Genomic DNA, 25,675 nt, shown 5'->3' on the forward strand with positions numbered 1-25,675 from the left:
CTTTTTTTCCCAGGTACTGAGCAGTATTTAGAGACATATACAAGGGGGGTTGATTTGTTTTGGGTTAGGGTTAGAGGGAATGTTTAACCTAAGTGTGTAGTAAAATTGGCAAATGTAACGATGGGCTATTCTTTTTCTTAGTATGCAAAGCAGAGCTCAGGGGTAATACATACCATGCTGAATGGTTCTGCTCTGGGTGGAGCCTTTCCGAACAATAGGTAATGAACAAATAATGATATTTGATTAATGACTATCCAGGAAATTTGTATCAGTAACATTATACCAACTAGAAACTGTGAAAAAGAGTGCACCTGAAAAACGAGTCTGTGATCCCATAGGTTGCATTCATAATATTTATTTATTTATTTATTTGGATTTATTTACCGCCTTTTTGAAGGAATTCACTAAAGGCAGTGTACAGTAAGAATAAATCAAACCTAAGCAATACAATTACAGCAGTAAAAATTTTCAAATAACAATGCAAAGTATGGCATAGTATACTGCTTATAATGTCAACACAATCCCCGTAATAAAACATTTTATAGTGAAACTAGTAAAAAAGGCCTGCTTCGGTATGAAATGAAACGGGCGCTAGCAAGGTTATCCCTCCCTCCCTCCCTCCCTCACTCTCTCCCTCTGTCCCCTCCAAGTCCCACAGCCCCCTTTCTTCCCTTCCGATTTCCAGGCCCTCCCTCTCTCTCCCTCCTTCTCTTTCCCTCTGTCCCTCCCCCGAGTTCCAGTCCCCCCTCCTCTCTGTCTCACAGACACGTCCTTGCGATGCCTCCACCCGCCCATCCCCCTAAGTGCACGTCGCCCCCCCCTCCAAAATCGACAACCCCCCTCTGCTACCCTCCCCTCTCCCCTCTTACCGGGGTCCCGGCAGCAGCAGTGAAGAGCCTAGCGAGTCTGCTGCCTTCCCTTCTCTTCGCTCTCAGCTCTGACTCTGATCCCGCTCTCATTTCCTGTATCACCAAAGCCATGGTTCTTATTTACTAAAATATGAAGTAACTTTGCAGAAGTGCACCTTGTGCAAAAATAATGCAAAGTGCCTGGAAACTCACAAAACGTCCAAATTTCAGACATTTCCCACAAAGTGCACTTTTGCAAAATTTATTTCCATTTGCTGTTAATGAGCTGCTCCAGTGTAAAACCCATGTAAAGCAACTCATTAGTGGCAAAAATCAGAAAAACAAGTATGCAAAAAGGGTTACACGGGCCCATTTTCACAAAATACCCCAACACCTCTGGAGGCCCTTCACATGGCAGATTTAAAAGGCCAACTGGATTGAATCAAAGGCCTCCTAGCCCCTTGGGGGGACTACAATTCCTGATGTCTAATAGGCCTGAACCTCCCTCCGCAGCCTTACTTCTCTTACCCTGTCTAATGATAGTTTTTTTCTCTCTGGAATCTGAGTCTAGAGTCTTGGGAGTAATTCTTGACTCCTTTCTGTCTTCTGGTCTCTATATTAATCAGCTTTGGGAAAAAAACTTTTTATAAATTAAGGCAATTGCATTTAATAAGATCTCTTTTCAACCAGGAAGCATTTGCCTTACTGATTCAAATGTTAACATTGCCTCACTTAGGGGGTCTTTTACTAAGCAGCGGTAGCATTTTTAGCTCATGGTAGAAATCAGCTGGCGGTAAACATTGACACACCCATTATATTCCTATGGGCGTCTCGGCTTTTACCGCCAGCTAATTTCTACTGCGAGCTAAAAATGCCACTGCGGCTTAGTAAAAGACCCTTAGATTATTGCAACATTCTTGTCTTGGGCATCAGTTTTAAATACTCCAAAAAGCTGCAACTGGTTCAAAATACCACAGCCAGATTGATTTTTAAACTTAATAGATGTGGAGGGGCATAATCGAACAAAAACGTCTATCTCCATGGGTGTTTATCTCCAAGAATGGGTCCATGAAGGGGCGGACCGAACCGAATTTTGGGGAAAAATAGACGTCCATGTTTTATTCGACAATTTGTGAGCTGGGCGTTTTTGTTTTTCAGCGATAATGGAAAAATGAAAGCGCCCAGCTCAAAAACGAATAAATCCAAGGCATTTGTTCGTGGGAGGGGCCAGGAGTCGTAGTGCACTGGTCCCCCTCACATGCCAGGACACCAACCGGGCACCCAAGGGGGCACTTTTACAAAAAAAAAAAAAAAGGTAAAAGAGCTCCCAGGTGCATAGCACCCTTCCCTTGGGTGTTGAGCCCCCCAAATCCCCCTCAAAACCCACCACCCACAAGTCTACACCATTACTATAGCCCTAAGGGGTGAAGGGGGGCACGTACATGTGGGTACAGTGGGTTTGGGGGGCGGTGTGGAGGGCTCCCATTTACCAGCACAAGTGTAACAGGTGGGGGGGGGGGATGGGCCTGGGTCTACCTGCCTGACGTCCACTGCACCCCCTAATAACTGCTCCAGGGACCTGCATACTGCTGCCAGGGAGGTGGGTATGACATTTGAGGGTGAACATAAAAAGTTGTGAAACGGCATATTTTTGTGGTGGGAGGGGGTTTGTGACCACTGGGGGAGTCAGGGGAGGTCATCCCCGACTCCCTCCAGTGGTCATCTGGTCATTTAGGGCACTTTTTGGGGCCCTCTTCGTGGAAAAACAGGGTCCAGGAAAAGTGCCCTAAATTCTCGCTAAAAACGCATATTTTTTTTCCATTATCGGCGAAAGGCGCCTATCTCTGATCGGCCGATAACCACGCCCCAGTTCCGTCTTCACCACGCCTTTGACACGCCCCCATCAACTTTGTCCGCATCCGCGACGGAGTGCAGTTGAAAACGTCCAAATTCGGCTTTCGATTATACCGCTTTATTCATTTTTGTGAGATAAACATCTATCTCCCGATTTGGGTCGCAATATAGGCATTTTTCTTTTTCAATTATAAGCTGGATAGTAGTGTTTCATCATATATTGCCAAATTGCATTGGCTAACTATTAGGGAAAGAGCTATTTTTAAAGCTGTTTGCTTGTTTTTTTTTTCAAATATTGTATGGGTTTACTTCTGAGCTACTGATTAAGACAATTTCAGTTTCTCTGTTTGGATTTTCATCCCGTTTGTGAGATCAATTGACATTATGGTGCAGAGAAGGGCAACGAAAATGATAAAGGGGATGGGACGACTTCCCTATGAAGAAAGGCTAAAGCGGCTAGGGCTCTTCAGCTTGGAGAAAAGGCGGCTGAGGGGAGAGGTCTATAAAATAATGAGTGGAGTTGAATGGGTAGATGTGAAGCGTCTGTTCACGCTTTCCAAAAATACTAGGACTAGGGGGCATGCGATGAAGCTACAATGTAGTACATTTAAAACGAATTGGAGAAAATGTTTCTTCACTCAACGTGTAATTAAACTCTGGAATTCGTTGCCAGAGAATGTGGTAAAGGCGGTTAGCTTAGCGGAGTTTAAAAAAGGTTTGGACAGCTTCCTAAAGGAAAAGTCCATAGAACATTATTAAATGGACTTGGGGAAAATCCACTATTTCTGGGATAAGCAGTATAATATGTTTTGTACATTTTTGGGATCTTGCCGGGTATCTGTGACCTGGATTGGCCACTGTTGGAAACAGGATGCTGGGCTCGATGGACCTTTGGTCTTTCCCAGTATGGCAATACTTATGCACTTATATGTACTGATGTCCGCCCTTTCTCAAGAATGTCCAGCTTTTTAAAAATTGCTAACTCTGTTTTTTCATTTATGGGAGTGCCATTGTGGAACTCTTTTCCTTTATGTATTAAAACAGAGAGAAATTGTTTAGCATTTAAGACAAAGGTTAAAACATTTTTGTTTTCTAGAAACACTACTAATTAATTTGTTTCTCGCTTTTTATTTTTGACAATCGTATACTGTATTATAAACACTTTCTACTTTACTACTTTTATTAAATATTGTATACTGCATTGAACTGTTTTCCTGATGCTCTGGTAAGGGGAGATAGTGGTTAATAAGAATTATTTTGATTTGATCATTTCAAGATCTCCCTCCCTTCTCCTTCCCTTCCCACAAAACTATGCCATTAGCTAATCTGAAGGTTGGCCCCTGCCCCATCCCGTATGCACCTCTACGACCCTGATTCAACCTAAGGGGCTCTTGCGACTGCCTCCTCTAAGATAGTGTCATTTGATTCCTATAGGTAGTCTAGCAGTACTACTAATGCAGGGGGTCAAACTGCCAAATAACAGCAGCCAGAATTCTAGAACTTATTGTTTATAGTTTATTGACATTTGATAAAATCGCCTATAGTTACAAAGCAAATCAGGCGATTCATAATAAAATTTAAAGGTGCAGAAAGGAACTTCATAAGATACAGAACAGATATCATTCATCCAGAGCAACAAGCAAACTGCAAAAAAGCAGTGTCCAATGCAGACCCCCCCCCCCCCCCCCCCCAATCAACTTAGATGGTAACTTAAAGTGTTGAGAATGGAATGTGGTTAAATGCAGTTTACTAGGCGGGTCTTTTACAAAGCCGTGCTAGCATTTTTAGCTCATGGTAAAAATCATCTGGTGGTAAACACTGAAACTCCCACATCGCAGCGTTTATCGCCAGCAGATTTTTACTGTGAGCTAAAAATGCTAGTGCGGCTTTGTAAATGGCTCCCTAAGGGCTTCCATCCTATTCTCTGCCATGCTGAATCAAGCTTTGTGTGAATCACTGCATGTAGATTATGCAGTTTACAAACTAGTAAGAAAATGTAGGGTACTGCATTAACCAGTAATTCCCAAATTAATATTGTGTTTCTTCTAATTAAGCTTTTTTGCAGATTATGAACTTCCTAATTTCCAGAAAGACTGTGTTTCTCACTTTGAAATTTGGGTCATGGATGACATTGAAGGTGCAGACCTGTAAGTGGTTAATCATCTTTTTTTGTCGTTGTTGTTTTTAAAATGTATTTATATTTTTTCAAACAATTTACACAAGCAAAATTACACTTGTGAAAAGCAAAACAGAGCATTAGAAGAAATTTAAACACACAATTCTATCAATTTGTCACAAAACTCTTTAATTACAATTGTGAGGGCGGAATAAACCTATATAGGAGATATCAAAAAGAAACAAATTTTAAAAAGTAGAATATGCCTTCTATGCCTTCCTACCTCTATTACATTTATACTGCTTCACTTGCACTTAATCTGACCTATGGAAGTCCGTTTCATGTCCAAAAAACCTTGAACTGTGATGGTTCATAAAATGCATATTTAATACCAGTGTTGAATCATCTTTTAACAGAGAGAGAAAAAGGGACCGAAGTGCACACCTGGTTCAGGCACCATGTGCTGCAGTGCACACTATGGAGTCAATTCAATAGAGGGTGCTAAAAATTAGGCCCCCAAAATTTGGGTGCTCAGCTAATATCCTATAATGGCACATTTATCATTTCTCCCAGATTTTCTCCTGTGTGTTCATAGAATGTCTATTATAATCATCACACACAGTTCCACAATGTTTGAAAACCTTTGCACCAGTTCTTCCCACACTTGTTTCGGATGCGACCTCTTTTTAAGAATAAATAATTCACGTGACCTTTGATGATAAATAAAGCCAATTATTACTCAAATAAGCATATTCATTGTGTTTCTCATATTTGTTAAAGTAATTATCCAATGTACTCACCATGCTGAGACACACAAGTTTACAAACATACAGATCCAGTTTCTCAGACTCTCCCACAACACAGCCACCGAGCCATTGATTGGGTCAGCCTTCCTTTTTTTAGATGGAGGTTGTAGGTAGGGGGAAGGAGGAAGGAGGAAGTGAGAGGGTACCTACAAGTATGTAGCTGAGGTATCTTTGTGCAAGTGTGTATATGTGAATGAGTGCTAGGGATATGTGTGTGTGACTGGGTGATTGAGTAGATTTAGGTAGGGGTGTCTATGACTGGAGGCTGTGCAATTTTTGAGGGACTGGGGGAAATCTACAAGTATGTAGATCGGGCTAGATAGTACTGTATTGCCCTGGTTTCATTCCTCTTTGTCAGAAAGATTCTTTCATGTTTGTGATGGTATAAAGAGATCTGAAATTATGTCTTGTTCTACTGGAGTTCCTCAGGGCTCTTGCCTTTCGGCAGTATTATTCAATCCTTCTCTTCTACCTCTTTGTCAATTGTTGCGTTGTTTAGGTTTGTAATATAAAATCTATGCTGATGATACACAATTTTTGCTTACTGTCAATAACTCTTTTGAAGACAACGTTGATATGTAGTATCTTTCCAGTATTATTCAGTGGATGAAAGGTAATCACCTCAGTTTAAATATTTCTAAAACTCAAATTTTAGTTCTTTCTGGTTTAGCTTGTGATGATGTTCCAATGACATGCCATGGAAATTCCAATCATTAGGGAGATTAGAAGTCTAGGCGTACAGTTAGACTCGGCTCTTTCTACGAAACATCAAGTCCTTAATGTAGTTTTTTTATAAATTGAAATTGGTAAGACATGTAAACCTTATGTTACTTCTATACATTTTCGTAAGATTGTTCAGTCTGTCCTATAATGGATTATTGTAATGGTCTTCTTATAGCTGTTAAGAATACTACTTTAGGTGCACTTCAGGTTGCACAAAATTCATTTGCCAGAGTTATTATTGGTACTTACTGATTCAGTCATATCTCCCCTATTTTTAAATCTCTCCATTGGCTACCTATTCAGTATAGAGTTAAATTTAAGATTTTATTGCTTGTTTTTAAGGTGCTTAACCAGTATGCTTCTCCCTCTCTTTGCTCCATGTTAAGACTTTATCAGTTTTCCATTGAGGTCCTCTTAAAAGTTGTTGTTTGAGGTGCCATCTTATAGCATGGTGCAATTGGAAGAATATAGGTCCTTTACTTTTTCCATCATTGGTCCCAAATTATGGAACACCATACCATTCGAGCTTTGTGCAATGCGGAATATGGCACAATTTAAGAAAGACTTAAAGACCTATTTCTTTGTTCAAGTTTGTTTATGGGATGGAGGAATAATTAGGTGTATATATCTGGTGTATATTGGTACTTGAAATGATGATACTATATTATCTGTTTGTAAAGTATTGGTAGTTTGTTTATTTGTTTATTTTATTATGTATGTAATTTGTTCTTCACAGAATTTGTAGATAATAAGGACTATAAATACATTGTATTGTTTATTTATTTATTTATTTATTTATTATTGTACCTTTTCAACCAGCCTTCCTAGAGCTGCCACTGCAGGTGGTGTTTGCTTTGATTCTAGGAGATAGCATGTCGTATTCACAGAAGAATGGTAGAGAGGTTATTTATTTAGGAGAAAGAGAAGAGAATCCTGCTGGATTACCAAGGGGCAGGGTTGTCGGAAAAAGTGGGGCAAACTGGAGAGCCACTTGGGTAATTGTGCTGCTATTCCTCAGCTGGCAATGGAACTCAGATCCTGCAAAGCTGATTCTGTGCATCCAAAGGGGCCTGCCAGTGGCTGTGTCTTCAGTGACCCTCCTCCAAAGCCTTCAGCACTGCTTTGCTCCTAATTCAGGGCACCAGAAAGCCAAATAAATATTACATGCTTTGTTGTCAATATGCAGTACAATAAGGTGGAGAAAAAGGAGAATTTAGTTTTATTGTAATTTAAATCATGAATAGAATTCTTTCTGAACTGCCTAAATTGTCCAAAGTTGTGTAGAAACAAATCAAAATATATCAATCAACAGATAAGACAAACAGCAAAAAATAAAAATAAAAACAAACCCCCAAACAATTCTCATAATAAAATACATGAACAAGCCAAACAGTATTAGCACAAAATTAATGAAAAAAACAAAAATAGTATTATCAGCCATGTAGTATCATAAAAATCTGTCCTGTAATAATTAACCTACTTTGTGGATCTAGTGATATTAAAACACATTCTACAATATATTATTTGTTGTATTTGTATCCCACATTTTCCCACCTCTTTGCAGGTTCAATGTGGCTTACAATACATCATGAAAAGTAGAATGTATATAAGAGAATATACATTTAATAATACATAAGGATATTGGGTAGCATGATAGTGATGAAGCATGATAGTAATGTAGCAAGCAAAATTATAAGACAGTTCTGGATGTATGTGTAAGTGTTTACATTTGTTGATCTTTGTGGCATGCCTTGTTGAAAAGATGGGTCTTCAGTAGTTTGCAGAAGTTAGTTAATTCATATTCAAGTCAGCTCAAAAAATGAGAGATAAGAGAAATCCTCCGCCTGGATCGGCGGATAAAAATCTTAATCATTATAAATCATCTTCATTCCAAGGACCACTGATCAACTATTAAAAAAATAGCATTAGTGAACATTAATTTATAACTATATCTTTTTTTCTCTAAATTCAGTTAATTTTGCTCAAATGAGTAGAGAGAGCTATTTTAAATAACTATTGCTATAAATGTTTAAGCACAAAGGAACTATTCAGGCATAAATGTACAAACTATGAATTAAGATGGCATTGTGTTTGTTTGTTTGTTTGTTTTTCAGGGACTCCTGTGGGAGAGGCAGTATCAAAGTACTAGAAGACATACTGAGCTCAAAAGGGTACAGTTACACATGCATAGATAATTACACGTAAGTCAAACATCAGGGAGCCGATATTCAGACTGTGAGAGGGAGCCTGGCTAAATCCCGCATGCGACGGTCAGCCCAGACATTCAATCTGGGCCATTTTTGGTGACCAGCATTGAATATTTGATTTATTTTTGGGTGGTTTAAATCAGTGGTGTAGCAAGGAGGGCTGCCACCCGGGGCGGTTCGCCGTTGCACTCCCCCCCCCCCCGGGTGCAGGGTGCAGCACGATGACACCCCCCTCAGCGCATCAACACCCCCCCCCCGACCCAGTGCCAATCTCCTCAGCTCCCTCCAACCAGCTGAGCACCTTACCTTTAAAGAAATTTCGGAAGCCGTGGAGAGGCGAGGCGCAGCGCCTCGCGCCTGCAAGTAAAAGAAGAGAGGATCGTCATCGGGCCTTCCCTCACGCTGTCTGTCCCGCCCTTGCGGAAATAGGAAGTTGCGTCAGCAGAGGGCGGGACAGACAGCGTGAGGGAAGGCCCAATGATGATCCACGCTTCTTTTACTTGCAGGCGCGAGGCGCTGCGCCTCGCCTCTCCACGGCTTCCAAAATTTCTTTAAAGGTAGGGTGCTCAGCTGGTTGGAGGGAGCTGAGGAGGGTAGGCACTGGGTCGGGGGGGGGGGGGGTCATCGTGCTGCACCCGGGGGGGGGGGGAGCTGGCAGGGAGCACCCCCCCTTGATACGCCACTGGTTTAAATTTAACCGGATAAGTTGATATTTGGAGATAACCGATTAAGTTTAAACCAGCCAAAGATATTTGAGCTATTTAAGCATCCCGACATGGCCGCTTATAATAGCTGGCTAAACGGTGATATTTGGAGATAGCTGGCTATATCATGCGATATAGCCAGTTGTCTCCTAGCCGCTAACTGGGAATATTCAGCAGAGGATAGCTGGCTATCCCCTCCTGAATATCGCTGGTTAGCCACCTGAAACTCAATATGTCCAAAACTGAACTCCTTATCTTCCCTCCTAAACCAACCTCTCCCCTTCTCCCATTCTCTATTTCTGTCGACAACACGCTCATTCTTCCTGTCTTGTCTGCTCGCAAACTTGGGGTCATCTTTGACTCCTCCCTCTCCTTCTCTGCCCATATTCAACAGATTGCTAAAACCTGTCGTTTCTTCCTTTATAACATCGCCAGAATTTGCCCTTTCCTTTCTGAACACGCTATCAGAACCCTCATCCACACTCTCATCACCTCTCGTTTAGACTACTGCAACTTGCTTCTCTCAGGTCTTCCACTCAGCCATCTCTCTCCTCTTCAATCTGTTCAAAACTCTGCCGCACGACTAATATTTCGCCAAAGTCGTTATGCTCATATCAGCCCTCTCTTGAAATCACTTCACTGGCTCCCTATCCGTTTCCGTATACAATTCAAGCTCCTCTTGTTGACCTATAAGTGCATTCACTCTGTAGCCCCTCACTACCTCTCCACCCTCATCTCTCCCTACACTCCTTCCCTAGAACTCCGTTCACTAGGCAAATCTCTCCTAATTGCACCCTTCTCCTCCATCGCTAACTCCAGACTCCGCTTCTATCTCGCCACACCTTATGCCTGGAATAGGCTTCCTGAGCCATTACATCTAGCTCCATCCCTGGCTGCCTTCAAATCCGGGCTAAAGGCCTACCTGTTTGATGCTGCTTTCGACTCCTGACTTGTAACTTTTATCTTATCCTTATGTGTCCTTCTGTCTGTCCTTCCCTTATCCTTTTTGATCCTGTCTGTTTGTCCTGATTTAGATTGTAAGCTCTTTTGAGCAGGGACTGTCTTTCTTCATGTTCAATTGTAAAGCGCTGCGTACGACTGGTAGCGCTATAGAAGTGATTTATAGTAGTATAGTAGTAATCATGCAAAAATGACTTCATAAATTTACCTCCTTAATTTATAGCCATTTCCAGCTTGACTCATTTTCAGGTTCCGTTTGACCTTCTTTACTTCCATTCTGTATGCCCGGCTGCCCTGCCCAAGAGGTGTTTATCTGTGTTCTTCTGATGATTGTTAAGTTTTTATTTTGTTAAGCAGCTCTTCTTGCCTTTGTCCTTCAGAACTGTGAATTAAGACATTCTTTTGTTGCAGACCAGTGAGGATACTCCAGTGTGTGGACTTTCCTAGTCATCCTGAATGTGCCATTCCTAGTGACAGTAGTATAATTAAGCCATGGATGACCCTCTTTCTACCATTGCTAATCACCATAAACCATGGACAGATGTGCTTTGGGTAAGCGTGGCTGAGGAGAAGGTGCCACTTCCATCAACGATCCAGTATTTTCATTTACAAGGACCAGTGCCACCAATCACACCAAAAGCAAAACATAATTTAAAAAATTTTTGCTCACTCTTCAAAACACTTATGTGGTAAGTAGCAGGCTGCTGGCTACATAAGTGCTTTGTTTTTAAAGTTTTCTACCAGCAAACAGATATATTGATTTATTATGATATACTTTATGGACAGAAATTATCCAGTTAGACTGAGGAGTGCCAACGGGTGTTCTAGGGCCTGGGCCCAAAGCTACATAGTCAATAGCAATATTCAGGCACTATCCAGACAACTTTGTTTATGTGGATCTCATAAATAGTGGTCCCGACTTTAAACAGATAACTTATCTGTTAAAAATTTGGCCTGTATAGCCACCTGTCTAACAGGCTGACTGAAAATCAGCTTAATGATATCCAGATTATTAAAGTAGCAGCAATCTGGTTGCATATTGACCTCTTGATGTTTAGCAATGAGGACACCTTAGAAATGCATTTTTTCTTCTAACATATTTTAAATATTGATTTAATGTTAAATTCTCTTTATGCTTTCAAATGGCTACATCATTTTTTTGAATGCCTACCAACGGTTTCTGCCCCCAGGTGCAAGTTATGATAATTCTTTTTTCACACGTTTCCTTAATATCATTTAAAAAAATGATTGATTAACTATACAAACAGATTTTTCATTGATGACAAATGTGTTGCCTATTGTGACATACACTTTGGAGGGCTGGCTTGCAATTTGCATAAAACCCATTGTAAGCAAGTTTAGTCATGTATGAAAATTTACACCATCTATCAGCTTTCCAACAGATACCACGGTATAATAGCACTTCAATATTTATTATATCAATATGCAAATTAAGACTCTGTAATTTGTTTCAAATGGTGGATGCATAACGTTGAATAGGGTACACTACAATGGTGAGGACTGACCCTTATTTTATATTATTTTAGCCCATCAATTTTCCCCATTCCTTGGAGATTCTCATTCAATTGTAACTGATCTTTATAGATTATATCTAGCCTAAAAGTTTAAAGCTTCAAAGATAAATACTTGATTATTTTATTATTGAAGAACTGAAAGCTTATTTAGGGCCCTGTTTGCTAAGCCACATTGTAGGAGTGCGTGCGCTAATGCTAGAGACACCCATATATTCTTATGAGTGTCTCTAGCAATGGTGTGCGCTAAAAACGCTAGCGCGCCTTAGTAAACAGGGCCCTTAGTCTTCTGTTAAGTATATGCAACATTGAATTTATGAAAAGAACCTCTTATGAGAATATATTTAAAAAAGGGACCGATGAAGAGTTTAAGTGAGGCGCTTGAGTGTTATTTTACACTTGTGATATAGAAGTCGTCCGCTATTCTGATGGTCCACAAAAAATGTAAGTCTTTTTTCATAAGGAACCTTTATTTTTGGACACATTAATGATTGATTGGTTGCCTTTATATAATTTGTGACCAAATTTGGATTGTCTTAAGTAAAATATTATACCACAAATAGTTGAGAAGTACATTTTAAAAAAGCATTTGCAGTCGGTCCAATGCATCACCATAGCTGTTCAGCAGTGATTTAACAAACATCCTAAACAAAACATAGTAGCTAAAAAGGTAAGGGAAAGGAGGTTAGCCTTCATATATTATAAGATGACTCAGAAAGAAGAAGATGGGCGAGAATACCTGGTTAAGCTAAGAGAAGCTGGAAAAGCTGTCAGGAAAGTGAAGAGGCAAATGAAAGAAAAGATAGCTAATACAGTAAAATTGGGGGATAAGACGTTTTTCAGATGTGTAAGCGATAGGGGGAAGTGCCATAATACCATTGTGAGGCTCAAAGCTTGAGGGGGATGAATATATGGAAGCTGGTAAGGATAAAGCTGAACTGCTTAACAACTATTTCTGTTCTGTGTTCACAGATGAAAGGCCAGGGGTAGGACCGCAGAAAACAAATGCAAAGGGGGATGGATGTATGGTAGACTGAGACCTGTTTTAGAGGACTATGTTCGTGAGGAGTTAGCTGAAATAAAAGTAGACAAAGTGATGGGGCCTGATGGGATACATCCGAGGGTGCTCAAGAAACTCGGAGAAGTTCTGGCAGCCCCACTGACCAGGGGTGTATCTACGTGGGGCCACGGGGGCCTGGCCCCAGTAGATTTGGCCCTGGACCCCCCTGCCGACGACCCTCTCCACCCCCCCTCCCGCCGCCAACCCGCCGTCGCCTATCTTTGCTGGTGGGGGACCCCAACCCCCGCCAGCCGAGGTCCTCTCTTCCGTTGCAGCAAAGCTTCCTGTTCTGAGTCTGACGTCCTGCACGTACAACGTGGAGGATGTCAGACTCAGAATTTGAAACTGAAGGAAGCTTTGCTGCAACAGAAGAGAGGACTTCGGCTGGCGGGAGTTGGGGTCCCCCGCCAGCAAAGGTAGGCGACAGCAGCGGGGGAGGGTTGGTGGCGGGAGGGGGGTGGAGAGGGTTGTCGGCGGGGGGGGGGGAGGTTCGGCAATGGCAGGGGGGGCGGCGGTGCCGGGGGGGGGGGGGCTAAAATGTGCCCCCTCACTCTGGCTCTGGCTCCCCCTCCCGCCACCTGTACTGGTTTACTTTAAAAATCCCAGTTTGGTTATCTTATTGTTTCTTTCCATTTTGATTATATGAACATACTATTGGCCCTTTGACCTTTGGCCAGGAAAGGGCAGATTTTAAAAGGCTTTACAGGACAAATTTTGGACAAATTTCTTGAAGTGCCATTATTTGCCTGTGTGATCCAACCTGAGTATTTTGTGACTCAGTGGTCATTATGGACTTCTCTGAAACTATTTAAAGCAGGAATCATCAGTGCTGGTTTTTGTTGGATTAATCAAGGAATGGTTTTTTTTCACAATTTTTTCATGGCAATAACATTTGCCCTTTTGGAAAAAGCTTGGCTAGTATTGTAATTATACCTTACATGGGACATATCATGCTTTATTATTGAAAAATTACTCATTTTTTTTTTCTCTTTTGCATTGGGAGCTTTTTTGATAAACACTTTGGAAAACTTTTTGATAAATGGATAACTTTTAGATGTGTGTAACTAGTGGAATATTATATGTATGGTATATAAATATGAAGCAGTAGTGGCTGAAAAATCTAATAAACTTCATTGGCTTTAAGCATTATGGAAGCCAATAGAAATTTACACAGTACTCCTGTATAATTCATGCCAGTCTTATTCATTCATGTTTGGCATGTACCTTTGATTGAAACAACTCCATATTAATAGTCTTCATTATTGTTCTCTTTGTTCTTCATGTTCTCTTTTGTCTAATTAATGAAAGTTGTACTAAAAAAAATAAAAGTTTCCATAGAAGCTGCTGTCCAGTTCTTGATATGCGGATGGCTTTTATTACTTACTTTGGTATTTAAATTGGTTATTGTAAGTTATTATGGATATGTTTTGTTATGACTGCTGATTGTAATTGATTTATGTGAAGAGCGAATGGTGATATGGAATGGAATGGAATTTTTTCCATGCAAGCAAAGAAAACTGTTAGAGAGCTGGGGTCCAGCAGTTTTATATTTTATTATAGGCAGGTACTTTCTCTGTCCCTAATGGACTCACATTCTTTTCTTTCAGTCTTTTAAAAATAGACTTTCATGTGCAGTTCCAGAGCTTCACCCTGTCCTTTGCCCTTAAAGGCAAGGAACCATTTGGTGGAACTGAAGCAATTTAAAGATGAAATATTAAAAGACAACCACAACATTAAAAAAATAAAAACCCAAAAAGTTAACATAATAAAAACTGTAATTAAGTAATCTATTCTGTCAAAAGTAAGAACATACTAAGGGCCCTGTTTACTAAGGTGCGCTAGCGTGTTTAGCGCATGCTAAAAATTAGGAAAATATGGGTGTCTCTAATGTTAGCACATGCAAATTTTTAGCTTGCATTAAAAACGCTATCATGTCTACAGCGTGGCTTAGTAAACAGGGCCATTAATTATTAATATGCTAGCTCTTTCTGGGGGATTAGGGGCTTGGAAACCACCTTGAATAGTATTGATTTAGGAAAATGGTGCATAAGATGTTTTAAATTAAAAAAAATGATGTGTGTATATATGTATGTATGTGCATGTGTATGTACACACACGCAGAAGAACACCCAAGTGTTAGGAAGGCCCAGATCCCACCCTTAACATACCCCTGACATGCCCCCTTGTGATCTGAATGCACTTCTGATGGACTTCATAGAAAAACATCTAAAAATTGGTTATGAAAATACCAATTAGGACGTTTTTGTGAGAAAAATCTCCAAATGCAGATTTATACCACTTTTTAGACGTTTTTCTCTTTTGAAAGTTAGCCCCATAGCCTGCTCCTTTAACTACTTCAGGTATAAATGTTCAGATAGTTCACTGACAAGCTTATTTTCGAAGAGAAGGGCGCCCATCTTTTGACACAAATCGGGAGATGGGCGTCCTTCTCCCAGGGTCGCCCAAATCGGCATAATCGAAAACCGATTTTGGGCATCCTCAACTGCTTTCCGTTGCGGGGACGACCAAAGTTCACGGGGGCGTGTCGGAAGTATAGTGAAGGCACAACTGGGGCGTGCTTAACACATGAGCGTCCTCAGCCGATAATGGAAAAAAGAAGGACGTCTCTGATGAACACTTGGCCGACTTTACTTGGTCCTTTTTTTTTGTACGACCAAGCCACAAAAATGTGCTCTAAATGACCAGATGACCACTGGAGGGAATCGGGGATGACCTCCCCTTAGTCCCCCAGTGGTCACTAATACCCTCCCATCCTCAAAAAATGTTTTAAATATTTTTCCAGCCTCTATGCCAGCCTCAAATATCATACCCAGCTCCATGACAGCAGTATGCAGGTCCCTGGAGCAGTTTTAGTGGGTACTGCAGTGCACTTCAGGCAGGCGGACCCAGGCCCATCCCCCCCTACCTGTTACACTTGTGGTGGTAAATGTGAGCCCTTCAAAACCCACCACAAACCCACTGTACCCACATCTAGGTGCCCCCCTTCATCCCTAAGGGCTATGGTATTGGTGTACAGTTGTGGGAAGTGGGTTTTGGTGGGCTCAGCACACAAGGTAAGTGAGCTATGCACCTGGGAGCTTTTTCTGAAGTTCACTGCAGTGCCCCCTAGGGTGCCCGGTTTGTGTCCTGGCATGTGAGGGGGACCAGTGCACTACGAATGCTGGCTCTTCCCACGATCAAATGGCTTGGATTTGGTCGTTTCTGAGATGGGCGTCCTCGGTTTCTATTATCACCGAAAATCGGGGATGACCATCTCTAAGGACGACCATCTCTAAGGTCGACCTAAATGTTGAGATTTGGGTGTCCCCGACCGTATTATTGAAACGAAAGATGGCCGCCTATCTTGTTTCGATAATACAGGTTTCCCCGCCCCTTTGCGAGACGTCCTGCGAGGACATCCTAAGGAAAACTTGGGCGCCCCATTCGATTATGCCCCCCTGAGGATCTCAGGTGCCATACTGAATAATAGGTTGTGTTTTCATTCACATATTTCTTCCCTCGCGCAAAAATATTTTTTCAAATTAAGAAATTTTTCTCAGTCCGCTCTTTCTTTGATCATAAATCCTTATGCACATTGATTCATGTTATTATTTAAAGACATCTGGATTACTGCAGTCCTCTATTTCAAGGCCTTCTTCAAGTTGATATCAGAAAATTACAATTACTACAGAACACTACGGTGAAATTAATTTCGAGAACAAAGAAAAGAGATCACTTTACCCCTCTACTTAGACAGGAACATTGGCTACCAATCTCTAAACGGATCTTATATCAAATCTTAACACTGGCATACAAGATTCAAACTATTGGTTTATTGTTATTTTTGTTTGTTTGTTTGTTTGTTTATTTATTAGGATTTATTTACCTCCTTTTTGAAGGAATTCACTCAAGGCGGTGTACAGTAAAAATAAGTTAAACATAAGCAATAGACAATTACATCAGTAAAAATATTCAAATACAAATAGTATGCTACATTACAATGTTAACACAATAAAACATTTTAAAAGACAGCATAGGAGGCCTGGTTGAAGAGCCAAGTTTTCACCTACTTCCCGAAATAGAGAGTCTTGTGTTAAGCAAAGCCTTTCAGGAAGTGCATTCCAGAGTGTGGGAGCTACTCTGAAGAAGGCTCACTTGTGTGTATCTGTAATGGAAAAGTTGTGCTTGACATTGAGTTCTACCTAAGTATTGTTATCATATTTAATGTTTCCTTGAAAGTACATAATGAATTCTGTCACATCCTCAAGTACACATCAGCCTTATTGAATTAAATGATGAGATCGTGTTTATAGGTAAGTATAAAGATGGGAGCTCAAGGGCAAACAGGCAGAGGTCTCTCCTGTGGAACAGATGTGTTGCCCAGGCCCATTGTGCCCGCTCAGACTCTCTGCCTGACTGTACTAGGACCTCCCAGTCGCTGGCGAAGATGTCTGCAACTCAAGTGGTGATGTATGATTTATGATTTACTTAAAAAAAGTTTATGTAATAACTTTTGATCGCCTCTATAGTATATGTGTGACAGAGATATACCAAAAGAACCAAAAGCAAAACAGTATCATATCATGTGATATCCTTTGGAGAGGGTGTGGTTAGGGATACTCCTTGGGAGAACCTTAGTGACCTTGGAGGTTTGTAGAGTGAGATCCTGTTCTTCAAGTATTTTGGACCATTTGCTCAGAACGTCCAAAATTCAAGTGGGGAATATAGCCATTTTCAAAACAGAAAAATGTGTATCTTTTTTTTTTTTCAAAAATGGATATTTGCTATGTTTTTGTGCTCTGTGTGTTTATCTTTTTGGTCCATTTTTGAAAAAAAAAACAACAAAAAAGCATCCAAGTGCAAAATGTAGAAAATCAAGCCATTGTGATGTAGGAGGGGCCAGCATTTTTAGTAGACTGGCCTCCCACACATCCCAGGAGAGCAGCGGGGCACTGCTGTGGACTTCATATAAATACTCCCAGGTACGCATCTCACCATTGCTCCCTTATCTTGTCTGCTGAGCCCTCCAAAACCACCAAAACCCCACTGCCCCCAACTGTACACCACTACAGTAGCCCTTATGGGTGAAGGGGGCACCTATATGTGGGTACAGTAGATATTTCTGGTGAGTTTGAGAGGGCTCACGGTTTTCACCACAAGTGTAACAAGTAGGGGGAAATATGGGTCTGGGTCCACTTGTCTATAGTGCACTGCACCGACCACTAGACTACTCCAGGGACCTGTGTACTGCTCTAATAGACCTGGCTGTTATATTTGAAGCTGTCATAGAGACTGGTAAGTAATATTTTTATTCACATTTTTTTGGGGTGGGAGGGGTCAGTGATCACTGGGGGAGTAAGGGAGGGTCATCCTTGATGCCTTCCAGTGATCATCTGATCATTTAGGACACATTTTTGTGCCTTATTCAACATGTCTAGTGCGTTCGACATGGTAAACCATAAAATACTACCAAATCTCCTAGATTACTTCGGGATTGGTGGAAGTGTACTTAGTTGGATCAAGGGTTTCCTAACCACTAGAATATATCAAGTGAAATCAAACTCGAACATATCATCACCATGGAAAGAAGACTGTGGAGCACCTCAAGGGTCACCACTATCACCGATCCTTTTCAACCTAATGATGACCCCACTAGCCAGTGACCGATCGGCATGCGCCAAGTGCTGATTACCACTGGAACTGGGGCGCGTAGGAGGAAATAAATAATTCATCCACGTGTTATGAGCCCACGCCAAATCTGAAATTACCACCAGGAGGGCGCTTTCCTGGTGGTAGTCTCATTTGGGTGCACACTGCATGCACGCAGAGCCTACCATGGCTTAGTAAAAGGGCCCCTCAATGACGGAAATTGTTCAGTTTCTCTCAAAGCAGAGAACTGAGACCTTGAATGCTATGAAGACTGAGAAAACATATTGCTTTGCCAATTATGTTATCATGTCAAAGAATGAATCTGTATGCTAAGATTTGCTAATAAGAAGTACAGTAGCTTAGCTGAACACAGGGGTGAGGGATTCTGTCTGACAGCTGCTCAGGTTTGCAGTGGTGGCAAGTCTCTGCTGAACCCAGCTTCTGTTAATTATTCACTTTTAATCTGTGTTATGTTTATTTCTTTGGACACACCTTGGGCTTTGAAACCTAAGAGCTGAGGAAAGGGCGAGGGGGTCCCTCAGGTTCTACCTGTCATCGGTATCTTTTTCTAAACTGCTTCCATTTCCTCAATAATGTTATCAACTTCTTCAAAATAGGTTTGTCAAACCACAAGCCCGGCAACACCCCAAAGCTGCGTCAATCCCCCAGTAACATTCTTCAAAGAGAAATAGGAAAAACCAAAAACACACCCAAGGAATAGCAGAGAAGGTGAACGCAGGAGAAGGGAAAGGAGCAGGTACAAGTCACAAAGGGCAACCAGAAAAGAGGCAAGCAGGGAGGAAACTGAAAGATGCCTATCCTAGCCCTCATGAAATTGGACCAGGGTCTTTGAAGGAAGAGAATATCTGATGCTTTTTAGATCCCTAAATTTGAACTGGTCCCTAGCTAATCCTGATTGATTCTGCCTTTTCCTTAGAATTCATCAGTAAATTCAACTTTTGTTTAAACAGCCAAACTTGTGTGAGCTTGGATTTTATTTTTCTAATTATCCTGATCAGGACTTGGTGCAGTGAGATCCTCAAAGAAAGGGCCCTGGAAGTGTGCTTACCCCTCTCTCTGTCCAGATACAGTTCCAGAAATATGGGATGCAAAATAGCCACTATACCCCTGTCCAGGTCCAGTGCTACAAAGGAGAGATACCTCAGGTTACAAAAAAAAAAGGAAAGGAGACAGAAGATTAAAATGCAAAAGAGAAAATAAGGGAAGTAAGAGCAAGATAAGGTGATACTGTGTTATTTCAATAGGCTTCAACTTGAGTTTGCAGTTTGCTCTGTGGGGGAGTTCTATTCAGTGATGCATGGTGTTCTAGGTCTTGTAATTTTGTAATTAACTGTTGGATTTTTTATAGAGCTTATTGTATAATTTATTGTTCTAATTGTATTAATTTATATTCTGATTGTAATCTGCTGATTTCATTAGTTAGAATCCAGGATTACAAATACCACATCACTTTGGGATGAGAATTCAAAACCAGAACTAACCCAAAAAGTCTCCTTCCTGGAACTGGGTAATTCGGAAGTTCTGGCTTTAATTGTGTTGCCTTGCCACAGTGCCTTTGCAACTCCTGGTGGTACATGTCTCGCCTCAGTGACATTTACTTGCCTGGGACATGTGCCAGCCCTTCAGGTTGCTGTAGTCTGAGGAAAAGCAATGAATTGCATTCACTGGATTTAGCTTTGTCTGATGATAATGAATATCTGCAGTGACAGGGAAACCATCATTTTAGCCAACAGAAGAATTTGCTCTCTGATGGTTAGAGTATCCATGGTATCGAAAACATATTTTCACTCCCAAATGCGTTCAGTAAACAGAGACCAGTAAAACAGAAAATTACAAAAAAAAAAAAAAATCACCTCTAGGATTTATTATTTACCTGTTTAAAAAAAAACCAACAACTGAAGGAGCAAGTCAAGCATTGGGTCAGAGTACGAACACTTTGGATGTAAACTGCACTTGTAAAGACATCTATAGTGGGCAAAGATTTCCCAGCAATTTTGTCTGTATCATTAGCTTTGAATTCTGATAGATTGGTTGTTTCAGTTCTTTTTTAAACATTGTGATGTTCCCTTTATAAATAAAGTGGAAAGACTATTTCCTGATGTTACCAGGGAAACAGAGAGGAGAAGGAGATAATTTCTACTATTACACCTGGGAGTATTACAACTAGGGGCATTGATGTCCTTGAAATACCCATTTAAATATATGATTAAATAACTATTGCTGAAATATATTTCTTTTGATCTCTCCCAGATGATGATCTCTCTTATCAACAACCCTTCCAGATGCCCAACCCGTTTATGAGCATTGCCTGCCTGTTAAATAAATCCTCAATAGAAAGCTGATGTGACCACTTTATTCCTTAGAGTTCTTTGGATAATTTCCTTTGAGTTCTGTATATTTTGGCTGCTTAAAATGAACGGTTTGATATGCTTTTGAACTACAACTACTTATTATTTCTACAGCACTACTAGATGTACGCAGTGCTGTACATTTGAACATGACAAGACAGTCCCTGCTCAACAGAGCTTACAATCTAATTAGGACAGACAAACAGGACAAATAAGAGCAATAGTTATTTGATCTGTGTCATTGACGTATTTCTGTACAAGTGATATTACTTTGGGAATGTCATTTACAATGCATAAAGATAAAATTAAAAAAAAAAAATCACCAAAGAGCAAATGATGCTGATGCCTTCCCCAATGTGCATCATGCTGCAACATCTCCAGGATTTTTTTGAGCAACATCTCCAGGCACAAGGAAGGGAGAACATAATGCACTACTTTCCTGGAGTTTCACTGCATACAGATTTTCTCAGATGGAAAGGCATATAACAGCCTGGCAGCCTTGCTCACAGAGCTCCAGTAGGAAACAAAATGGTGCCACAGGCCCAATTTCTTCAATAAAGCTTTTTTTTTTTTTTTTTAATTCTTGAATGCTCAGCTATAAAATAATCTTACTGCATGGCCATGTCTTTTTTAGGGGCTTTTTACCTGCTTTGTTAAAAAGGACCTGTCTTTTTTAGGGGCTTTTTACCTGCTTTGTTAAAAAGGACCCTGGCATGTGGCAAAAAAAAAAAACCTCCCCCTGCTACTGCAGGGCCCTTTTTACCGCAGCTTGGTAAAAGGACCCTTTAGATTGTGAGCCTTCCAGAGACAGAGAAATACCTAAGTAACTGAAAAAGTTATGAGCTAACTCCAAATAAATATATGTTCAGATTAAGTTCAGCCAGCAGTGGTCAATGCCTTTATACAAAACACTGACTGCTAATAGCTTGACTCAGACCTGGGAGCCATTGACATTCAGGATCTTATATGTAGAGGCCCATATACTTATAATTTATGCTTATACATTCAGCAGTGCTAGCTATGCATATAGTGCTGCTGAATATAGGAATAAATTGAAACCTCTAAATTATATATAAAACACAACAAAATAAGGCAAATGGTACTAATAATCACACATCTATCATAAATTAATTTGCTCAAAGTTTGGCTTTAACCCAGATCATAATATACATCATAAATTTTATACAAAAAGAAACCTCAACAGCTTGGGGTGTCTACAAAGATGATCTCCCCCAATTTTAATGCCTCCTATCATTGGTTTTAATAATCCTCTGAAACCAGCTGCAAGGGAAAACAACTCCCTAATGGAGAAAAAAAACCTTTGCAGCAAAAAAACAGAGGTGATAATCTCTACTATAATAAAAAAAGCACCTCCAACGTTCTGAAGCTGACTCCGTGGCTTCACTGAAGTGAAGGGTTTGTAAGGTTCGTCAGATTCGTCAGTCTGCCACCATCTCTCTTGGCCCCGCCCTTGCGTCAAAACGTGATGACGTTGAGGGCGTCAGACCTATCAGAGGCGCGAGGGTGGGGCCGAGAGAGACGGTGACAGACTGACGAATCTGACGAACCTTACAAACCCTTCACTTCAGTGAAGCCACGGACTCAGCTTCAGAACGTTGGAGGTGCGTTTTATTACACAACACAGCTCCCTAGTTTTGCAGTTAAACATCGCAGGATGGCTGTGGGGGGAGAGGGGGGTCAACGACCCTGGAACTGGGTGGGAGGGGGTGCGGACCCTGGAACTTGGAGGAGGCGGCCGGACCCAGGAACTGGGAGGGAGGGAGGGAGGGAGGAAGGGGGGTGACCCTGAAACTGGGAGGGAGGGGGAGAGGGCTGACCCTGCAACTGGGAGGGAGGGAGGGAGGGAGGGGGCGGGGCCACCCTGGAACTGGGAGGGGGGGGCCCTGGCACACACTCTCATTCTCACACACACACTCTCGCACCCAGTCTCACTCTCTCTGTCACACACACACATTCACTCTCTCTATCACACACTCACTCTCACACACACTCTGTAAAACACACACACTCCGAGGAAAACCTTGCTAGCGCCCGTTTCATTTGTGACAGAAACGGGCCTTTTTTCCTAGTTATATAATAATGTGTTGGGTTAAAGTCAACATCATGCTGAAAAAGATAAAAAAAAAGGTATAAGAAATTTATTACATGTGCACAGAATAAACTTATTTTCACTTAGCTTATCTACCCGGGTGGTAACCTCAACCTTCAATTTCCAAAGACATCCAACTGGGACTAGCTCCAAATCAGTCAACTGTAGCACTATGCAAAATTTTGGCTTCAACCCAGTGCTACAGTTGACTGATTTGGAGCTACTCCCGGTATGTATTTTTGATTTTTGTGTATTCAACTAAAAATCACATACAATATATATATATATATATATATATATATATATACACACACACACCATTAAGCTATGGGGCTCATTTTCAAAAGAGAAAAGCATTCAAAAAATGGCATAAAGCAGCAATTGGATGTTTTGCTTGTCAAAATGTTCAAATTGCTATTGTCAAAAACTATATTCTAAACATTTTGCTATGCAGTTCATTGACAGTACGTTAAAATCACAAGGGGGTATGTTGGGGGCATGCTGGTGGTTGGATTTGGGCGTTCCTAAGACGTGGATGTTTTTCTGCCATAATGGAACAAAACAAAAACATCCGGGGCTACACTTTAAACGTTTGGTTTGGACCTGTTTTTATCACGACTATGCCAGAAAAAGGTGCCCTAAATGACCAGATGATCACTGGAAGGATTAAGTCATGACCTCCTCTTACTTCCCTAGTAATCACTGACCCCCTCCCACCCCCCAAAGATGTGAAAGAAATAGTACATACTAGCCTCTATGACAGCTTCAGGTGTTATGGCCAGTCCCATTAAAGCAGCAAGCGGATCCCTGAGTAGCGTAGTTGTTGGTGCAGTGCACTGTAGAGAAGGGGACCCAGGCCCATAGCCCACTCTAACTAGTACACTTGTGGTGGAAAGTGTGAGCCTTCCAAAACTCACCAAACCCACTGTACCCACATATAGGTGACACCTGCAGCCATAAGGGCTATTGCAGTGGTGTACAGTTGGGTACATTGGGTTTTGGAGGGCCCACCATACGAGGTAAGGGGGTAACAGTGAGATGTGTATGTGGGACCTTTTATGTGAAGTCCATTGCAGTGCCCCCTAGGGTACCCCACAGCTCTGCTGGTATGTCTGTGTGGCCAGTCTATTGAGAATGCTGGCTCCTCCTTCATCCCAATAGGTTGATTTTGTGAGTTTTGCACTTTTCGAAAATGGTCCAAAAAGATAGATGCACTGAGCACATAAAGATCTTGTAAATGGCCATTTTTTAAACAAAAAGAAGAACATTTTTCTGTTTCGAAAATTGCTATTTTCACTACTTGAAAAAGTCAGATTTAAATGTCATATTGAAAACAATAGGGTAAAGACCTCCACACAAGCAAAACTATCATATCTTTATCTATACCTGTATCTATATATATCTTTTAAATGTGAAGTTGCTTTATGAATGTGGTTCCTTGAAACAGTGCCTGCTCAAATGTACAGTTTCCAACTGTTCCAGTTCTGTACATCTTACCAAAAATTCATAAAACTTTGCATGCTCCCCCCTAGAACATGTGTGTGTCAAGCCAGGGTTCATTGTTGGAGCCATCATCTATTTTTATTGATGTCTTTTTACATCCAACAGTATAACAAGCTCATTCCTATGTATAAGATTCCTCTGATTTTTTTCAGAAACAACAAAGAACATCTTGTGACCTTTCATGTGTTATTATGGTTACCTTTGATATATTACATCACTCTGTATGGTTATACTGCAGCAGGAAGTACTGGAAGTGGTAAAGTATTATTTAAATAAAAATCCGAATCCTGTTAGAGTTCCTACAATATATTTGTTAAAATTGGCAGAGATAGCTATAATTAATTTTCTTTTTATCATCAATTTTTTCAGCAAACATCTGGGGTTGCTATGGGGGCAACAATGGTGCCCTCTATAGCAAACTTATTTGTTGCTTATTTTGAGGAGCATACAGTATACACTTCAGCTTTTTTTTTTTTTTAATTGTGTTTTGGGTCCATGTTATAGCTGATATCTTTTTCTTTATGGACTGGACCGCTGAAAGTTTTTGCTTCTATGGCAAGTTTCTTGTCATATTCTCTTTTAGTCTTGTTTATCAATGTTTTGCATCTTAATTGCCAGTGCTTATGTTGCTTCTTATTTTCTTCATTTGGATCATTTTTCCATTTTTTGAAAGATGTTCGTTTGGCTCTAATAGTTCCATAGTAACATAGTAAGTGACAACAGATAAAGATCTGAATGGTCCATCCAGTCTGCCCAACGGTCACACTCATTATCTGTTCATGATTAAATCAACAATATGATGTAAAATACTTTTTCATGGCCTTTCTTTGGCGTTTCTGGGACATAGACCATAGACGTCCACCCAGCTTTGTCCTTACGTTCCAACTACTGAAGTTGCTGTCAAAGCCTACTCCAGCCTTTCTGTCTTGTAATTTTCAGGTCACAGACCATAAAAGTCTGCCCAGCACTGTCCTCAGGTTCCAGCCACTGAAGTTGCTGTCCATCCTAAACTGGATTGCCATATGTGAGACACAGACCGTACAAGTCTGCCTGGCACTGGCTCTAGTTCTTCACAGCTGGAGTTGCCATCTAAGTGTCACTTGACACATCAACACACATGCAGTCATTTAAGTTTAGGTCTTTTATACCAGTCATTTTCTAATTAGAGATCCTCTATGTTTATCCCATGCCATTTTGAATTCTGTAACCGTTTTTGTCTCTACCATCTCCCTCG

At 40.9% G+C, this 25,675-nt stretch overlaps 1 protein-coding gene across 3 annotated transcripts in view; it reads left to right on the forward strand.

The window, feature by feature from the left end:
- Positions 1-11,946, forward strand: part of BST1 (bone marrow stromal cell antigen 1) — a 127,409-nt gene extending 115,463 nt beyond the window's left edge. The window contains exons 6-9 of one of the 3 annotated variants that reach the window (XM_030191208.1): positions 142-218; positions 4,757-4,849; positions 8,462-8,548; positions 10,630-11,946. In XM_030191208.1, coding sequence (XP_030047068.1) covers positions 142-218; positions 4,757-4,849; positions 8,462-8,548; positions 10,630-10,774 — 402 coding nt within the window. In that variant the 3' untranslated portion in view covers positions 10,775-11,946. The remainder of the gene's footprint in view (positions 1-141; positions 219-4,756; positions 4,850-8,461; positions 8,549-10,629) is intronic. The other 2 variants (XM_030191209.1, XM_030191210.1) reach the window with 2 other exon arrangements.
- The last annotated feature ends 13,729 nt before the right edge of the window (positions 11,947-25,675 follow it).

The sequence above is a fragment of the Microcaecilia unicolor genome, chromosome 2 (genome assembly GCF_901765095.1).
Source record: "Microcaecilia unicolor chromosome 2, aMicUni1.1, whole genome shotgun sequence".
Lineage (NCBI taxonomy): Eukaryota > Metazoa > Chordata > Amphibia > Gymnophiona > Siphonopidae > Microcaecilia > Microcaecilia unicolor.